The 20838-nt window shown below is 41.3% G+C and overlaps 1 protein-coding gene across 3 annotated transcripts in view; it reads left to right on the top strand.

Moving 5' to 3' along the window:
• The window catches only part of EGF (epidermal growth factor), a 221387-nt gene that overhangs the window by 175863 nt on the left and 24686 nt on the right, over positions 1 to 20838 (top strand). For all 3 annotated transcript variants that reach the window (XM_073571963.1, XM_073571964.1, XM_073571965.1), the window contains 2 exons: positions 18276 to 18423; positions 19076 to 19237. In XM_073571963.1, coding sequence (XP_073428064.1) covers positions 18276 to 18423; positions 19076 to 19237 — 310 coding nt within the window. The remainder of the gene's footprint in view (positions 1 to 18275; positions 18424 to 19075; positions 19238 to 20838) is intronic.

Genomic DNA, 20838 nt, shown 5'->3' on the forward strand with positions numbered 1-20838 from the left:
CTGTGTAGGTGAGGGCTCTAAAGTATGACGAGTAGTCACATTAGTAGTAAAACATAAACTTCGGTACTCCAAATTGCAGCAAATTAAATTTTATATGTAGACTTGAATTACAGACATTAAGCCCAACGTTTCGGCCAGTATGTGGCATTTTTCTAGGTAGGTCTGTGAAACATAAAATATAATAAAAATACATAAAACAAGCAAAAACAGAAAAACTACATCATACATGATGGAAATCAATATGGCAGTTTGGAAGTAGAACAAACTTCAAGAATTATCTAGTCAGTTGAGTCATCAGTTAATTTTTTTATGGCTGCCTGCTGGAATTTCCAAGCAATTTTAAAAAGTTGTAGTTCTGTTTTTTGTCTCCATATAGCAAATTGAAAATCTCTTGGAAATCTCTTGAAAGAAGTCCAGCTATAGCCCAAGCCTTAGAACTAAGTAAGGTTCTTATAATGCCATAATTATCTTTTTCTACATTACTGTAAACTACATGTCATGAGAATGACACTTTTCAGAATATAAGTCACCTGAGCAGGCTTTATGCCAACTTAAGCCAAGAATTGCTGAAATCTTCAGCATTAAGGGCTTTAGAATTGTGAATGCAGCTCCGGAATATTATACGGGCTGTAAATCAGGATAAATGCATTATAAATGATATAGTATATATACAAAGTTACTTAAGTATTTATGTAAATTAATAGATCTGCACACTGTAAAACTGTGCTAAAAATTAGCATATGTTGTGATTCTTACTTTGTTGTTTGGAGTGTTCTTGCTTCTTTCTGTATTAAATTCTTAGTACACAGGACTAAAGCTGGGTTTCCATATTTCCTTACCATCCGGATCAGTTTTTTTTATATCTCATCCGATCACAACTGATGAAAACATGGCATCAGTTGTCATTAACAAACTATAGGATCCGTTCTCACATCACTTTCCCTTAATCACTTGACTGGCACACTGCCGGGGAAAAAAAAAGCAGATGGCTGGATCCGGGTAAACACGGCTCTCCTTCCTTCTACATTGGAAAAAATCTGCGAGGACACACAGCAACTAAATTAATCCCTGCTGACACAAAACCTAGGCAACTTTTTACCATCACTCTGCAGCCACGGGAAGCAGCGCAGGAAACACCGGTCTACAAAACTGTTCAGTTACTTGTGTATCTTCATATTGGTCCATTTGTATAACTCTACCTTGGCCTTGCCTAATGTCTAAATAATTGAGTTCCCCTATATGTTTGTTAATTTGAATGTCTGAATGGATCTTCAGCCTTTACAAAATAGATGCATTTCTTAGGGCATCATAAATGCTAGGCCTGCTCTCAGATCGATGGCTAAAGCCACAAATCGTCAATGCTTACATCTTCTTTTCGCTCTGTTTCCTATGCCAGCTGTACAAAAAAAAGGACATGAATTGAACAAGTACATAGATTTATTGGAAATCATTATTAGGAATATAGAGCTCAAATCAACAGTGTCCTGGTTGTTAGACTCATCAGATAGCTGGTTCTGTTGAAAAGTCATGAGGGTCATGAAGATGTCACACAGATGTAGAACTTCAGAAGTGAAAAAAGGTTTTTGTTTTATCTACAGTTGTGGACAAAAGTATTGACACCCCTGCAATTTTGTCAGATAATACTCAGTTTCTTCCTGAAAATGATTGCAAACACAAAATTCTTTGGTATTATTATTTTCATTTAATTTGTCTTAAATGAAAAAACACAAAAAGAATTGTCCTAAAGTCAAATTGGATATAATTCCACACCAAACATAAAAAAGAGGGTGGACAAAAGTATTGGCACTGTTCGAAAAATCATGTGATGCTTCTCTAATTTGTGTAATTAACAGCAACTGTAACTTACCTGTGGCACCTAACAGGTGTTGGCAATAACTAAATCACACTTGCAGCCAGTTGACATGGATTAAAGTTGACTCAACCTCTGTCCTGTGTCCTTGTGTGTACCGCATTGAGCATGGAGAAAAGAAAGAAGACCAAAGAACTGTCTGAGGACTTGAGAAACCAAATTGTGAGGAAGCATGAGCAATCTCAAGGCTACAAGTCCATCTCCAAAGACCTGAATGTTCCTGTGTCTACCGTGTGCAGTGTCATCAAGAAGTTTAAAGCCCATGGCACTGTGGCTAACCTCCCTAGATGTGGACGGAAAAGAAAAATTGACAAGAGATTTCAACACAAGATTGTGCGGATGTTGGATAAAGAACCTCGACTAAAGGGCCTGTCACACTAAGAGATATAGCTAGCAATATCGCTATAACTAGTGACGTTATAGCGATATTGCTAGCGATATCGCTGTGTCTGATACTTACCTACGACCGGCTCCCCCGCTGGTTATCGCTGATCGCGCGAGAACGTCCTGGACAGTTTCTCGTCGTCAGCTTCCTGCGGCGCTTCCTGCTGTGACGCGTGGAGCCGGGCGGGAGGACGTCAGGATCGCCTGGTGTGACAGGTAAGTAGCGACCCCCGTCCCCAGCGATGTCGCTAGTGAGATCTGCCTGTGTGGCAGCTCACTAGCGAACACTTAGCGATGTACCAGCGATCCTGACCGCATCATATCGCTGGTCAGGATCGCTGGTACATCGCTAAGTGTGACAGTACCTTAACATCCAAACAAGTTCAAGCTGCCCTGCAGTCCGAGGGTACAACAGTGTCAACCCGTAATATCCGTCGGCGTCTGAATGAAAAGGGACTGTATGGTAGGAGACACAGGAAGACCCCACTTCTTACACCGAGACATAAAAATGCCAGGCTGGAGTTTGCCAAAACTTACCTGAAAAAGCCTAAAACGTTTTGGAAGAATGTTCTCTGGTCAGATGAGACAAAAGTAGAGCTTTTTGGGCAAAGGCATCAACATAGAGTTTACAGAAGAAAAAAAGAGGCATTCAAAGAAAAGAACACGGTCCATACAGTCAAACATGGCGGAGGTTCCCTGATGTTTTTGGGTTGCTTTGCTGCCTCTGGCACAGGACTGCTTGACCGTGTGCATGGCATTATGAAGTCTGAAGACTACCAACAAATTTTGCAGCATAATGTAGGGCCCAGTGTGAGAAAGCTGGGTCTCCCTCAGAGGTCATGGGTCTTCCAGCAGGACAATGACCCAAAACACACTTCAAAAAGCACTAGAAAATGGTTTGAGAGAAAGCACTGGAGACTTCTAAGGTGGCCAGCAATGAGTCCAGACCTGAATCCCATAGAACACCTGTGGAGACATCTAAAAATGGCAGTTTGTAGAAGGCACCCTTCTAATATCAGGGACCTGGAGCAGTTTGCCAAAGAAGGTGGTCTAAAATTCCAGCAGAGCATTGTAAGAAACTCATTGATGGTTACCGGAAGCGGTTGGTCGCAGTTATTTTGGCTAAAGGTTGTGCAACCAAGTATTAGGCTGAGGGTGCCAATACTTTTGTCTGGCCCATTTTTGGAGTTTTGTGTGACATGATCAATGCTTTGCTTTTTGCTTCATTCAAGACAAATTAAATGAAGATAATAATACCAAAGAATTTGTGTTTGCAATCATTTTCAGGAAGAAACTGAGTATTATCTGACAAAATTGCAGGGGTGTCAATACTTTTGGCCACAACTGTAATATGACTTTTATATATAATCTGGAGTTAAAAGTGACTACATACAAAAAGACAATAATTAAAATTGTATAGTGTTACTAATATTTTATTTTGTATTATCCAGATTGTTTTGTCACCTTCTTTTTATATTAATTGCTGCATAAAATAATACCAGCTACCATACCAATAAATAAGTGTTATTGCTGTATAAACACACATTCTTTTAACATCAGACTTATATGTGGAGTTATGATCCACAATTTTAGTTTTCTGGCATAGCTAAGAGCTGACACTCTCCCCCTGCTTATTACTTCAGACCATAGAGGAGCTGTAAAAATGAACAATCGATTCAGTATATACATATACTGCCCCCAAAACCTAAGTGAGTACTCAGATCTTGATGAAAATAAGATTCCAGTTGAAAATTTTTACTAAAATAAATTATGCAATTTGTTAAGAAGAAATAGTCAAATCAACAGTCAATGCAAACCAAAATTATCATCCAGGGGTTGAATTCCAAGTCACTCTGAAAAGCAAAGTGCAAAATTTAAATCACAGGCGGATCCACTTTATGTTAATTTCATCATGGCAGCTGATAATGTAACATTGCGCTGGACGGTAGCCGTGGCTGAGGTACTCGTCTCTTATTCTCCAGCATATTACATGAAGGCCCTGGCTGGGTGTGTGGACTTGTGCTATGGGGGCGCTACACCCTTGCAGGCCACATGTTACCAATGACTTGGGTTGGCCAGGACCAGATGTTGGACACTTCATTGAGTGAGACCACCAGTGAAAATTTTTTTTTTCTCTGAACAATTACTTGGTAGGGAGTTTGGACAACAGGTAGCGGGTACACAGCTTGATGGACTTTTCCTTCACAATATGGAGTATTTTCACACACAGTCTCAGTTCAACTCACTTGGTCTCTTTCTCCACTGTTTTACCTTCCTTCACCACAACCCAGCTCAAGCACTACAGTCTAGTTAGCAAGAGTTCTATTTCAACCCGCCGGTCCATGTCTTCTTTCCCCTCCAGGGAACTAGTTTGCCAATATCATCAGTGCTTAGTTTCTCTGCTATTGATGCCTTTGCACGTCCGCTCAGTGCACTCTCTTTGTCTCACGTTCACTGTCCTCCTCTGACCCGTTACCTTTCTGAGTTATAAACTCGAGGCAGTATTATTGGGCGTCCTGTCCCACGATCTGTCTCCGGTTGACCACTCTGGTCTTTCAGTTTTCCTCCTTCGCTTCAGTTTACGCTAACCACTGTCTTGGTCTCCTCTCACTTCGGGACACCCATGTCATTCAGCACTGCTTACTGTCAAGACCTAGGTCTGCTTCTCATGCACACTGGGCCCTATCTGATGTCTCAATCCCTTCACCTTAGCGCCTCTCACTCTAGGCTAGTCCAAAATGTTAAGTCTAACGCTCCCTAATGTCCAGCAAAGCACAACACCAACACTATTAAAGCATATCACAATTCACATTATACAATACAGCAATACACATGTTCTTCAAGGGGGAATGTGGGTAGCATGCCCATCTCCTTACATTAATGTGACCTACTGCCCACCTGTGTGACCAGTGACAATAGGCAATCCATTGACAATTAATTTATAATAATTTATATTGATAAAGTGGAAAGCTGCTGTGCCTTTTAGGAAGACACTTCTCTGTAGACACTCATTTGTTGTTTGCTACATACATGTCATGCACTAAGTGTAGACCCAGCTTAACTGGACATTTACCTCTGGAGTTAAACTGACTTGAGGTTATACTGTGATGCCTAAGTGTCCCTTGATGTCTAAATCTTTGCATTTTCAGTCTTTTAAAAATAGCTGCTTAAACTTGTCATGTCCAGGAACACTAACTGCAGAGTTTGTGGTAATCTGCAGGTAAATAGTGTTTAAATTACTGGAGCAGTGGCTATAGGAAGAAAATGAAGTTATATTCTCCCTGCAGCTTTTCCCTTGCAGTCATGGTGGCGGGGCAGGGGGCAGCTAGAGTCACTGGTCACTACACAGTGAGCATACTGTATCCACTCCATTGAACATTGATTGACAGCCAGCACGTCAGCATGTGTGTGCAGCGTGTCTACAGAGCAAGATGTCAATCAAACTGCCAGGGAGTGATTACAGCTGCTCACTGTGTGGTGGTGACTGTAACATGTAGCAGCATATAACTTACTTTAACCCTTGTAGCTGCTTCTCCATTAAGCCAGTTACACAGGATATTAACCCTATATCTGCAGAGTGGGTAAACATGAACTTCTGCCTAAAATATCCCAATAAGCCTTGAAAGAATGTCTCCTGTTAAGCGGCCAGCATCCATTATAGTGTCTAATGATGGCAGTGCGTGATGACACATTTCAGCTGTATGTCTTAATAAATCAAGACCAGCAATGTTCCTAAAAGTATGTGCACACAATGTCTTTTTCAGGGTTATTCCGCCTTGAACACACTTAAAAAAATGCTTTAAAAATGCTAAATGTAATGAACATATGCACCGCAATGTAAAAACAACTTGCAGTGCATATGTTCCATCCACCTGAGCTTCTTTTAACCGTTCAGGTCTTCAAAGATATGAAGAGGTTAAAAGGCGTCACCTGTACGTTCTTGTGGCGCCTTTGCTTGGAAGAGACATCCGAAAAGACGCTTCTGGAAAAGCACGGTAGGAATTTTCCAGAAGTGTCTTTTTCTGGAAAAAACAATACGAGTATGCTGGTGTCTATAAAAAGTCATGTGCACATACCATAACGAAGCTTTTATCAGGTATTTTCTGTACTGAATCAGCAAATTTGAAAAGATTTTAATCCTTACTTGAAAAAAAAATTGTCAGCTCTAATGACATGTCTGTATATTATTGTATTCCTCCCTGAATGACAATTCTGCAGGATCTTTACTAAGAACTCAGCATTCTTCAGTACCTCTGTTATTACTTCTGGAAATGAATAAATAAATCAATAACTTAGATTTCCTTTATGACCTTTAAGCCGGGGTCACACAGTCGGAGATTCGTTCATGCGATAGAATCGGGCCAATTATGCTAATGTCAGTTGGATCAAACTCTGTCACAGTCCGAGTGTCACTGTACTGTGAAAAACTTAATTGCTCCATCTTCTCCATTGTCTGAGTCTGTGATAATCAGACTGCACTCAGATGACAGCCAAATGCAGCCCGATGTTTTACACGCACCCATAGACTTGTATGGTTGCACGTGATCTGATTATTATCGGATGCACTCACAGCATGCTCCAAACCAGCATGAGAAATAAAGCGCTGTTTGGCACTGCCCCTCAGAATAACATTGGGCCGAGTACTATTTGATAAAACACCGGATAATACTTGGCCGTGTTTTATGCTCGCTTGATCCCTTAAAGGCAGTGTGTTGTTAAACACTCACAATATTGTCCATTCAGGACTGGCAGTTTTAGATTGGAAGGAACAAACTATTGACAAGGAGAATGGTAAAGTCCAGTTGTTAATGTATTCATACATTTTCAATAGGAGAAACAGAGGAGCAAAACAAAGGAAAAATGCGCCAGATGTTTTTGTAGGCGAAACACAATATTTCTAAATCAGACAGGTTAGGAGAGATGATAATACCGCTTGGACGATTGCTCTGCTTATTATGCCGTACATCCACTTCGTGAGGTTTTTTATCTGCTGCCGTCATAGACACATGAGTAAACTGCAAGTCACCGTCTGGCAGATATCATGAATATACGCACCAGTTCAGGGCACAAGCACACTAGAGAATCACACCTGTCCTTAAAATGGTGTGTTTCCAGGAACTTCAGCTAACTGAATGGCGGAGATGCTACAGATAAGCCTGACGCTGAGGAACACTAAGTGCAGATAGAGATGTTGGTTAACCAAAGAAATCTTACTCTGGAGCCAAAGTATTGTTACATATTTAATCAGCTTTTCACATGTCTCGTACTGCATTCATCATATTCCACTTAGTTTCCATCTGTGTAATCACATACTGGGGAATTTAAAGTGGAACTGTCACCAGACCGACCAGTATAAAGACACTAACAGAGATGTGCAGAAAGTACATTCAGGGATTAGATTATGTTAGTGATTAGTGTGAGATTACAAAGTCTAACACCAGCTTGACACATCAATTTTTTTTAGTACGAGTGGTACCTATCCGTTATTTTTACAGCTAGATCCAAAGGACATAAAAATGAATGTGCTTTTTAACATGTACAGTGGGAAAAAAAGCATTTAGTCAGATACCAATTGTGCAAGTTCTCCCACTTAAAAAGATGAGAGAGGCCTGTAATTGACATCATAGGTAGACCACAACTATGAGAGTCAAAATGAGAAAACAAATCCAGAAAATCACCTTCTCCGATTTGGCAAGATTTATTTTGCAAATTATGGTGGAAAATAAGTATTTGGTCATTAACAAAATTTCATCTCATATTTTGTTGCATATCCCTTGTTGGCAATGACAGAGGTCAAATGTTTTTTGTAAGTCTTCACTAGGTTGGCACACACTGTTGATGGTATGTTGGCCCATTCCTCCATGCAGATCTCCTCTAGAGCAGTGATGTTTTGGGCCTGTCGCTGGGCAACACAGACTTTTAAATCCCTCCAAAGGTTTTCTATGGGGGTTCAGATCTGGAGACTGGCTAGGCCACTCCAAGACCTTCATATGCTTTTTACGAATCCACTCCTTCGTTGCCCTGGCAGTGTGTTTGGGATCATTATGATGCTGAAAGACCCATTCACGTTTAATCTTCCATGCCCTTGCTGATGAAAGGAGGTTTGCACTCAAAATCTCACGATACATGGCCCCATTCATTCTTTCATGTACACGGATCAGTCGCTCAGCAGAGAAGCAGCCCCAAAGTACGATGTTGCCACCCCAATGCTTCACAATAATTGTGGTGTTCTTTGGATGCAACTCAGCATTCTGTCTCCTCCATACTCGGCGAGTTTTGTTTCTACCAAAGAGTTCCACTTTGGTTTCATCAGACCATATGACATTCTCCCAATAGTCTTATGGATAATCCAAATGCTCTCTAGCAAACTTCAGACAGGCCCAGACATGTAATGGTTTAAGCAGGGGGACATGTCTGGCACTGCAGGATCTGGGTACCTGGTGGTGTAGTGTGTTACTGATGGTATCCTTTGTTACGGTGGTCCCAGCTCTATGCAGGCCATTCACTAGGTCCCCCGTGTGGTTATGGGATTTTTGCTCACCGTTCTCGTGATCATTTTGACCCCACAGGGTGAGATCTTGCATGGAGCCCCAGATCGAGGGAGATTATCAGTGGTCTTGTATATCTTCCGTTTTCTTATTATTGCTCCCACAGTTGATTTAATCACAACAAGCTGCTTGCCTATTGCAGATTCAGTCTTCCCAGCCTAGTGCAGGGCTACAATTTTGTTTCTGGTGTCCTCTGACAGTTCTTTGGTCTTCACCATAGTGGAGTTTGGTGTGTGACTGTTTAAGGTTGTGGATAGGTGTCTTTTATACTGATAACAAGTTCAAACAGCTGCCATTACTACAGGTAATGAGTGGAGGACAGAGGAGGCTCTTAAAGAAAAAGTTACAGGTCTGTGAGAGCCAGAAATCTTGCATGTTTTTAGGTGACCAAATACTTATTTTCCACCATAATTTGCAAAATAAATCTTGCCAAATCATACAAGGTGATTTTCTGGATTTGTTTTCTCATTTTGACTCTCATAGTTGTGGTCTACCTATGATGTAAATTACAGGCCTCTCTCATCTTTTTTTGTGGTAGAACTTGCACAATTGCAAAAAATCCTTTTTTTCCCCACTGTATCTTTTTTTTGCGTTTGAATTGTCTGCAAAAAGTATATAGATATGTGGTACTTTGATCCAACCAAGGGGGATTAGTTATTAGGGACTTTATCTGAGAAAATTAAGATTTATTCCAAAATGAAAATAAAGTACCTATCAAAATAAAGATAAAACATGCCCATACAGTGGCATGTAAAATTTTGGGCACCCCTGCTCAAAATTACAGTTGAGCAAGACGATGATGAAATTATCTCTAAAAGGCCTAAAGTTAAAGTTGACACATTTCCTTTGTATTTTAGGTAAAATAAATATATTGTCATCTTCATCTTTTACATTTTAAAAGTTCCAATTAGCACCCCCTTTTGAAAGTAACATAGTTTGTAAACGCTTTTTGCAGCCAGACAAAAGTTTTTCAATTATTGTTTGAGGGATTTTTATCCATTCTTCCTGGGAAAATTCCTCCAGTTCTGTGAGACTCCTGGGCCATCTAGCATGCACTGCTATATTGAGGTCTAGTCACATATTTTCAGTGATGCTCAGATCAGGAGACTGTGAGGGCCATTGTACAACCTTCAGCTTGAGCTTTTTGAGGTAGTGTACTGTGGATTTTGACATGTGTTTAGGATCATTATCCATTTGTAGAAGCCATCCTCTTTTCAACTTCAGGTTTTTTACAGATGTTGTTATGTTTGCATGAAGAATTGGTTGAAATTTCATTGAATCCATTCTTCCCTCTACTCATGAAATGTTCCCTGTGTCATTGGCTGCAACACATTCCCAAAGCATGATTGATCTGCCCCCTATGCTTAATGAGTGGTGAGATGTTCTTTTCCTGAAATTCTGTACCTTTTTTTTCTCCACACATACCTTTGATCAAAGAGTTCTATTTTAACCTCATTGGTCGACATGACTTGTTTCCAAAATGCATCAGCCTATTTTAGATGTTCTTAACATACCTCTGACACCGAATTTTATTATGAGGATGCCAGAGAGGTTATCTTCTGATGACTCTTCCATGAAGGCCATATTTGTGCAGGTGTCTTTGAACAATAGAACAATGTACCAAAACTCCAGAGTTTGCTAAATCTTGTTGAAGGTCTTTTGCAGTCAAGCGGTGGATCTGATTAGCCTCTCTAGTGATCCTACGAGCAGCTCTCACTGAAATTTGACTTAGTCTTCCACACCTTATCTTGACCTCTACTGTTCCTGTTAACTTTAATTTCTTAATTACATTTCGAATTGAGGAAAGGGCAACTTGAAAACGCTTTGCTATCTTCTTATAGCCTTCTCTTTCTTTCTGGGCCTCCACCATTTTCATTTTTAGAGTGCCATCCACAACTACCACAAAAGAACCTCATCCACAACTATGGATGGGACCTCATCCATTGTCCCAGAAGATGGAGGGGGAGGGGCAGCGGAGGAACAGCGGGTCACAGGAGGAAGGAGTCGATGGCTGTGGCTAACTCCTGTGCTCACTGCTAAAGAGAAAGGAATATTCATTGCGCAGGTATGGAGCGCAATGAATATTCATTCTCTTAAGTAGCGGGATACATGATTGCCCAGCAGCTGCTGGCACCGGAGCAAGATGCTGTGAGCGAGAGCAGGGACGGTAAGTAGGATGGTTTATTTTCTTTATGCTTTTCTGATAGGGGCCATACATACAAGGATAGGGATGAGGAACCATGCATACCAGGATATTGATGAGGAGGCCGTGCATACAAGGATGGAGATGAAGGTGCCATGCATATCAGGATGGGGAGGAGATGGCCATGCATACAAAGATGGGGATGAGGAGCCAAGTATACCAAGATGAGAATGAGGGGACAATGCATACCCAGCTTATACTCGAGTCAATAAGTTTTCCCAGTTTTTTGTGGCAAAATTAGGTGCCTCAGCTTATTCTCTGGTCGGCTTATACTCGAGTATTTTTGACATATGATATACTAGCTATGAACCCGTTCTACGCCCGGGTGGTGAGCATTTTTATTGGTATATGGTCTCCTATCCTGCTATGTGCTGCCACCCTCCTATCCTGGTATGCATGGCACCCCTCATTCCTATCCTGGTATGCATGGTACCCTCCCCCCCAATCCTGGTATGCATGGCACCCCATTCTTCATCCTGGTATGCATGGTCCCCTCACCCCCAATCCTGGTATGCATGGTACTCACTCATCCCTATCCTGGTATGCATGGTCCCCTCACCCCCTATCCTGGTATTCATGGTACCCCTCATCCCCCAATCCTGGTATGCATGGTACCCCTCATCCCCCAATCCTGGTATGCATGGTCCTCTCACCCCCCTATCCTGGTATGCATGGTCCCCTCACCCCCTATCCTGGTATGCATGGTACTCCCGAATCCCTATCCTGGTATGCATGGTCCCCTCACCCCCTATCCTGGTATGCATGGTACCACTCATCCCCCAATCCTGGTATGCATGGTACCCCTCATCCCCCAATCCTGGTATGCATGGTTTTCTCACCCCCCAATCCTGGGATGCATGGTCCCCTCACCCCCCCCATCCTGGTATGCATGGTACCCCGCATCCCCCAATCCTGGTATGCATGGTACCCCTCATCCCCCAATCCTGGTATGCATGGTACCCCTCATCCCCCAATCCTTGTATGCATGGTCCTCTCACCCCCCCATCCTGGTATGCATGGTACCCCTCATCCCCCAATCCTGGTATGCATGGTCTCCCTCATCCCCCAATCCGGGTATGCATGGTACCCCTCATCCCCTAATACTGGTATGCATGGTCCCCTCACCCCCGCTAACCTGGTATTCATGGTACCCATCACCCCCCAATCCTGGTATGCATGATCTCCTCACCCCCTATCCTGTTATGCATGCTACCCCTCACCCCCTCACCCTCCAATCCTGGTATGCATGGTCCCCTCACCCCCCTATCCTGGTATGCATGGCCCCCCCATCCCCCAAACCTGGTATGCATGGTTGCATGGTCCTCTCACCCCCCTGTCCTGGTATGCATGGCCCCCTCACTCCCTAATCCAGGTATGCATGGTTCCCTCACCCCCCTATCCTGGTAAGCATGGTCTCCTCACCCCCCTATCTTGGTATGCATGGTACCCCTCACCCTCCAATCCTGGTATGCATGGCCCCCTCACCCTCCAATCCTGGTATGCATGGTCTCCTCACCCCCCCTATCCTGGTATGCATGGTACCCCTCATCCTCCAATTCTGTTATGCATGGCCCCCTCACCCCCCAATCCTGGTATGCATGGCCCACCATCCCCCAATCCTAGTATGCATGGTCCTCTCACCCCCCTATCCTGGTATGCATGGCCCTCTCTCCCTCCAATCCTGGTATGCATGGCCCTCTCATCCCATAATCCTGGTATGCATGGTCCTCTCATCCCCCCTATCCTGGTATGCATGGTACCCCTCACCCCCCCCAATCCTGGCATGCATGGCCCCCTCACCCCCCAGTCCTGGTATGCATGGCCCCCTCACCCCCTATCGTGGTTTGCATGGTCCCCTCACTCCTATTAAAAGTACAAAAAAAACCAAAACATTTATACTCACCCTTCTTTCCTGTGCTCCAGAGCTGTTCTGCTGGAGGCCGGGGCAGGAGTGCGGCCGGAATCGCGTATGCCCATAGTACTGTCCGGCGCCATATTGCTGAAGACACACTGCAAGTGTGTCTTCAGTAAAATGGCGCCGGATCGCGCTATGCGCGTGCGCGATTCCAGCCCAGCGCCATACTGCTGAAGACACACTGCAAGTGTGTCTTCAGTAAAATGGCGCCGGATCGCGCATGTGCAGCGTGATTCCGGCCGCACTCCAGCCCCGGTCTCCGGTCGAAGAGAAGCGCCGCGGCAACGCTCCTCCTGGTCAGGTAAGTATGTAAGTATGGCGTCGGAGATGGCGGTATGCAGTGTGTACGGTACCGCCATCTCCGACGCCACACACACTCCTCACCGCTGGCTGCCTCACTCTGTCTGGAGCCAGACTGCGCAGGTGCGTCGCACTTGTGCAGTCTATAAAGGCTTCGGACAGAGTGCCGCTTACAGCGTTATATTATAGATTATTATATATATATATACATATACTGTGTATATATATATATATATACACACACATGTGGTCAAAATTTTTCTATCACCCCTCATTTAATGACAGAAAAACCCACAATGGTCACAGAAATAACTTGAATCTGACAAAAGTAATAATAAATAAAAAATCTATGAAAATTAACAAATGAAAGTCAGACATTGCTTTTCAACCATGCTGAATTTTTAAAAAGATGAAACTCATGAAATAGGCCAGGACAGAAATGATGGTACCCCTGAAAATAATGTGATAAAAGGGACATGTTAAGTCAAGGTATGTCCACTAATTAGCATAAAACTAAATAGAAAAAAGTTGATTCAGCTCACCCTTATAGTGATGTCCACACCGCACATGAGTAGTTCTATCCGAGCAAGGAAGCGTCTCTGCTTGACGTCAGGTACTTGTGAAAAAAGAAGGTATCCAGCTCCGGAGATAAAATCCAAAATCTTTATTGAAACAAATTAAAAGGTAATAAGCTGCTTGTTAACCAGTATGTACTGGAGGAAGGAATGTCCTAGATAACTGGACGCGTTTCGAACACGTGTAGTGCTCTTAGTCCTCAGTAGAGGACTTTGGATTTTATCTCCGGAGCTGGATACCTTCTTTTTTCACTAATTAGCATCACAGGTGTCTATAGTCTTAGAATCAGTGAGTGGGCCTGCGTAGAGGGCTACAGATACTCACTGTGCTGTTTGGTGACATGGTGTATATCACACTCAACATGGACCAGAGGAAGCGAAAAAAAGAGTTGTCTAAGGAGATTATAAAGAAAATTATAGACAGACATGTTAAAGGTAAAAGTTATAAGACCATCTCCAAGCAGCTTGATGTTCCTGTGACTACAGTTGCATATATTATTCAGAAATTTAAGCTCCATGGGACTGTAGCCAACTTCCCTGGACGTGGCCGCAGGAGGAAAACTGGTGACAAATCAAAGAGATGGATAATACGAATGGTAACAAAAGAACCCAGAAAAACTTCTAAACAGATTAAAGGTGAACTTCAAGCTCAAAGGAACATCATTGTCAGATCGCACTATCCATTGTTGTATGAGCCAAAGTGGACTTCATGGGAGACGACCAAGGAGGACACCATTGTTGAAATTGTTGAAAAAGAAAAATCATAAAAAAGCCAGACTGGAATTTGCCAAACTACTTGATGACAAGCTACAAAGCTTCTGGGAGAATGTCCTATGAACAGATGAGACAAAAATGGAACTTTTTGGCAAGGCACATCAGCTCTATGTTCACAGATGGAAAAATGAAGCATGTCAAGGAAAAATACTGTCCCTACTGTGAAACATGGAGGAGGCTCTGTTATGTTCTGGGGCTGCTTTGCTGCATCTGGTACAGGGTGTCTAGAATCTGTGCAGGGTACAATGAAATCTCAAGAGTCTATCAAGGGATTCTAGAGAGAAATGTGCTTGGTCTCAGCCGCAGGTCATGGGTCTTGCAACAGGATAATAACCCAAAACACACAGCTAAAAACACCCAAGAATGGCTAAGAGGAAAACATTGGACTATTCTGAAGTGGCATTCTATGCGCCCCGACCTAAATCTTATTGAGCATCTTTGGAAAGGGCTGAAACATGCCGTCTGGAAAAGGCAACCTTCAAACACGTGACAACTGGAGCAGATAGATTGCTCTTGAGGAGTGGGCCAAAATACCTGTCGAGAGATGCAGACGTCTCATTGACAGTTAAAGGAATCGTTTGTTTGCAGTGATTGCCTCAAAAGGTTGTGCAACAAAGTATTACGTTAAGGGTACCATCATTTCTGTCCAGGACTATTTCATGAGTTTTATTTATTTTAAAATTCTGTGGAAGCATGGTTGAAAAGAAGTGTCTGAGTTTAATTTGTTAATTTTCATAGATTTTTGATTTATTATTACTTTTGTCAGTGTCAAGTTACTTCTGTCCCCATTGTGGGTTTTTCTTTCATTACCCGAGAGCTACCAACAATTTTTATCACATATATATATGTGTGTATATTTGCCTAAAATACCAAGGAAATGTGTCATCTTAACTTTAGGTCTTCTCGAGATCATATAATCTTCAAATTGCTTAACTGTGCACAATAACAGTAATTCTTCCCAGAGGTGCCCAAACGTCGACATGCCAGGGGTTGAAATCGCACCTGGGCCCTGGAATCTTAGTGACCCAAAAAGTCGCTTTGGACCGTTTGAAAAGACCATTACTATTAGAAACTTGCAATAGGGAGAGCTGCTCTAGACTGCCATGCATTACATGGATTGCCATAGTCTGTCTATGCATGACTTCCATTTAAAAAGAAATAATCTAATTTAGTACACAGCTATTATTTTATTCTGATTAAGTGTAGTATTAGTCTTCGTACTGTTTTATGATTATACTACTATTTTCTCTGACTTTGTGGCTTTGCTTTCTCTATTTATGTCCTCTCAATAATTCCATGCACTTAGTCTAATCGCTGCTCTGTCTAGAGTTCTGTCTTCAGCTTGGATTGTGTCTTGTGTTTACTAAGTGCTTTCTAATTGGTATTAATTATGTATATGTTTTATGTATATTGAGCTGCATAATACTAACACATTTTCAGGAAGAAGAAGATTGTGTTTGCACTATTTACGGTGTAGCTTGCTTTAGCCTTCTCTCCTTTTTTGATTCTGTCAGGGATGATGAGGTTCCTGCTTTTGTCTGTAAAACTGAATGTCACTGAACTGTATTAATCTGTGAAAACTCAAACTTTTAAATAATAATAATAATAATGTTGGCAATTACCTCTAATTAGAAATGTAGTATTGTACTTCTGATTCACTATGTCACTCACCCCATGTGCAGGGCAGTGCAGTAGCTTAGGTATCCATTTTTATGACCACTAGCAACGAATTGTCATTATATGAGTGATCATAACCATGGATACCTAAGCTACTGCAATTCCTGCATATTGGATACTCAAAATAGCTAATCAGGAGAGCTATTCTACATTTCTAATTAGAGGTATTTTCTAATACTATTTTTATTACACCTACAACATATTGGGATAGAGTCTTGAAGATGGGAATAGCTCTTTAAAGATTAAATTATTCTAAAGTTGAGACTATACAAGGTCTAGATTGCACAGACTGCCTTTACTGGGTAAATCACACTTATTTTATCTAGATAAATAATCACTATAGGATATGAAAATGGCCACCATCTTTTCGCACTGACAGAAATATGTCATAAAAGGTTAATAGGACAGGTGCTTGTGAGTATGTGCAGTAGGAAGCTTCAACCTCCTACCTTAACGTGTAGGCAGATGAGGTAATAAGAGGCTATTCACACTGGTATCCACCCTGTCTGATCTAATACTGGAGATACAAGGGGTGCTGAGGTAAGAGAAGGCCGCTTACAAAACTGCCCACCTTGTTTATCTGATCAAATACTGGAGATACCAGGAGGTAAGAAGAGGCTGCTCACATTTCTGTCCACCATGTCTTTCTGATCTAATACTGGAGTTACCAGGGGTTCAGAAGAATTAAGAAGCTACACACATTGCCGTCTATCCTGTCTTTCTGGATGTTAAGCATGTGATGTGATCTGGACATAGACTGACAGCAGGAGTACATAGTATAGCTGTAGCCCTCAACCATTTTGGATCTAGTGGACAATCCTGATTAGGGGGAGATATCCTGTTGTCCTGAAAGCTTGGGGCTATGTCCTGACTTTCACTTTGTCTCTGCAATGTCTCCTTTCTTTGCCTGATCACTGCTTGTGTCAATGAGGAATTCATTGCTTAATAGTTCCTGCTCCTCTGACTCATGGCATCTGTCTGAGCTCTGAACTTACTTGCATTTATTTAATTAACTCATTCTTCACTTTTCTTGAAGTGTAGTTATCCCTCTTGCATGTCAGTCTGCAGCTGTGGCAATGAGCCACAGGCTGCAATGTCTTCTTGATTGTGACTGTTATTCTTCATTACAGGCACATTGTACTGGTACATAGAGCTACTGTACATCTATATTACCAGTGCAATTCTTTATGTCTGTATTATAGAGGTAAAGTATAAATCAGATTTTTTTTGGCCTAGATAATTACTAAACAGAAATAATGAAAAGCAATTACAATAATTCCATTTTTAATAGCTATCACTAATCAGCAAATAACACATACATATTTGGTATCCCTGTAATCATAAAGATCCAAACAATGCAGTGAACAGATTATTTATGGTGATCTATTAATGTTGTAATAAAAATTGCATAATTGTTTTTTTCTTTTTCTCCATTAAACCCATAAAAAAATAATGCAAATATATTGCTGAGGCTGTGTTCCTGTGTAGTTTAAATGCTATGTTTTTCTGGTTCTTTTTATCTGCATGGTGCTCAGTTGCGGAGCGGAAATACACAACTCCGTTAGTCATTGCAGGCACCGACAACACCTGATTGATGGGGATTTTAAATACTTCAGTGCAGGTTTCTGTCAATGTAACAAGGCGGCTGTAATTATAATTTACTGTTTTGATTACCTCCCAAGACAAAACAAGTGTGAGTTGACAATTAAAGGCATTTAAGAATTTATTTAGAATGTATTTTTTAGCATTCCCAGAGAATCATTTTAAGTCATAGTACAAGAAAAAAAATTGAAACCTGAAAGAAACATATTTGAAAAGGTACAAAATATCTGATGGAACAGTGTAATGTTAGCCTAGGGGTTACATAGGACTGCAAGCTATGATGATGCACAAACAATAAAAAGGCAAGCTTTACACATCACTATGTTATGATTTCATGTAGCTAAATAATAGAAAGTATTGTACTATGGGCATAAATACATTGTTTTCTTGTGTTCTATAACCTACATGTATATGGATATTTTTGCAGACTCATTTACAACTACCAGCACTGTTAATATTACAGTAAATGACACATCTGGAAAGAGTCACACACAGGAATGTCCTGGTTCCCATGATCACTTCTGTTTCCATGGCACGTGCAGATACTTCCCAGATCTGGACGACTATGGCTGTGTGTAAGTTCCGCAAATTGCTAGTATATGGTTATATTTGATGGGGATGATGATGATTCGTACTGAAATTAAATACAAATTCTCTGAACTGAAAAATCATTTTTTTAATACAAAAATTGAATACAAGACATCAATAAATCCCTTATTCATGTGTCCAATCTGCCCCCAATCATATTCTTGAATGACAAATCTGCCTTGATTTGTAGTGATAGTCTCATTTTTTTCATTTATGTCACTACAGCTATTTAGAATTTTGTTTTTGTAAATGTAAAACTTTTTGTAAAATTTTATTTTGTGAACTTTTTTTTATTGTGAATACTCAATATGACCAGTAGGTGTCACTCTTGGCTTACTTAGCAAAATACTCCAAGTTTGATGAAGCTGCTAGTCTAGTGATTTGGATATGTTACTATAATTAGTTCTTTTTCACAAGGAATTACTTCACATAGATCCCATATAAAAATATATATATGTTATTTCTTTGCTGATAATCTCTTATCATTATTCTAAAAAAAATTATGTGAAACTGAAACAAAAGGAATATTGCACAATTGTAGTTTGACCGATGCAAAAATCCACATACTGTATATCGTCCTGCAGACATACCAGGCGGGTATCTGTGTGTATATATAATTATTTGTGCCCTATCTTTCAGTTGTATTGCAGGATATTTTGGAGAGCGATGTCAGACTGATGACCAGAAGTGGTGGGAGAGACATACCATGCAGTCCAAGATCCGCAATGTCACCATTAGTGTTTCATTGGTTGTTCTCCTCCTTGTTCTGGGACTTGTTTCTGCTGCGGTATACTACTACAGGTGACTACACTTTGTATTCCTTCTAGCTGGATGACATTACATGTTCTTTAAGACTCTTATTCTGTAGGAAACTCGTCACCAGACCCCCCCCCCCCCGTAAGCTATTTCTAAGCTAAATTAGCTGTGAAGTCCATTCGAAGTGCCAAATGCCATGTTCTATATGCTGGAATGGCATGCCTGCCCTTTGTGAACCCTGACTTAAATCCGCTGAAATATTGTGCAGCGGTTGTACCATTCGCCAGCATTAAAATTCCTAGTAATATACACTAGTGTGATTTTAGCTTCTGCTTAGCTGAATAGTATGTAAATCCATTGTAGATACGTATAAGGTGTAACGGTGGCATCCATTTTAGAATAATAGCACCGGCATCCCTTTTCTGTGAGGTGTTCTGGACACACAATAGTTCTATGTGAGTGAAACAGGCTACCACGAGAGGTTGTGAGTTCTCCTGCAATGGAAGTCTTCAAACAGAGGCTGGACAGACATCTGACTGGGATGATTTAGTGAATCCTGCATTGAGCGGGGGGGGGGGGGGAGTGAACACGATGACCCTGGAGGTCCCTTCCAACTCTAACATTCTATGGTTCTATGTTGTATTTCTAAAAAGATACATTTCTGTGCAAATCTTTGAGAGAACATTATGCAAGTTTTTATTTGTGGCCTTAGACCTTTCCACTTGGAAAGAATGTAATATTCAGCTCCCATAGACAAGGTTTGAGACACCCCCATGGCAGCCCACACTATGTTATTTAGAAGTTTGAAATGTAGCCTACAACACGTTCGTTAGAAATGAATATTCAACTACGTAGAGGATTGAATTTTTAACCAATCAGTAGTAAGATGTTACTACAAAACAATAAGATGCTTAAGTTTTTGTATCTTATCTCTTTGCTACACCCAAAAAGATACTGAATACATATGTATTAACTTCCTCTAATAAATGAGGAATCTTGTCAAACAGAAAACTGGTCTACATCTCATTCCCTCTGTCGACGGCATTCATTTGTGACACAAGGTCGAACCCTGCACGGCTGGTCCCCATAGTTGCCATGACAAATGCTTCATTCAGGCGTCCATTTTCCATCTAGAGTACATGCTCTGTATGTATTTTTCATAGATTGATCACAAATCCAGTAGGTTCTATGGTACTGTTCACATTGCCGTGCTTTTTGTGGACTGTGTGTGCGTTAATAGATGATGGAGATATATCTGCTTTTGATCCATGTAACAGATCAATAACATTCATATCAGTCTACGAGCGGTTTTATATCCACTTTAAAAAAAGATGTAATCAATACCATGGATGGCAAAAAGAACAAACACATCAATTTTGGAAAAAATCAAGCCAGACATGTCGCTCAAAGCAAGGATCACCAAGCTATGTCATCATACGAAGAGAGCAATCACTATAGAAGGGCATTGTGGTCGGAAGAACAGAAGGAAGAAGGTGAAGAAGAAGACCAGTACCCTGATGACTTGATACAATCAAGATAACGGCGGAGAAGATCCTGGTGGACCTATCTAGGCTTGCATTAGATCGATCTTCCCACAAATCTTTGATCCATCAAGTCACCATGGCTCTAGATCAAGTTGAAGGTTG

Source organism: Dendrobates tinctorius, unplaced genomic scaffold (assembly GCF_039654945.1).
Source record: "Dendrobates tinctorius isolate UK_male_01 unplaced genomic scaffold, ASM3965494v1 ptg000030l, whole genome shotgun sequence".
Lineage (NCBI taxonomy): Eukaryota > Metazoa > Chordata > Amphibia > Anura > Dendrobatidae > Dendrobates > Dendrobates tinctorius.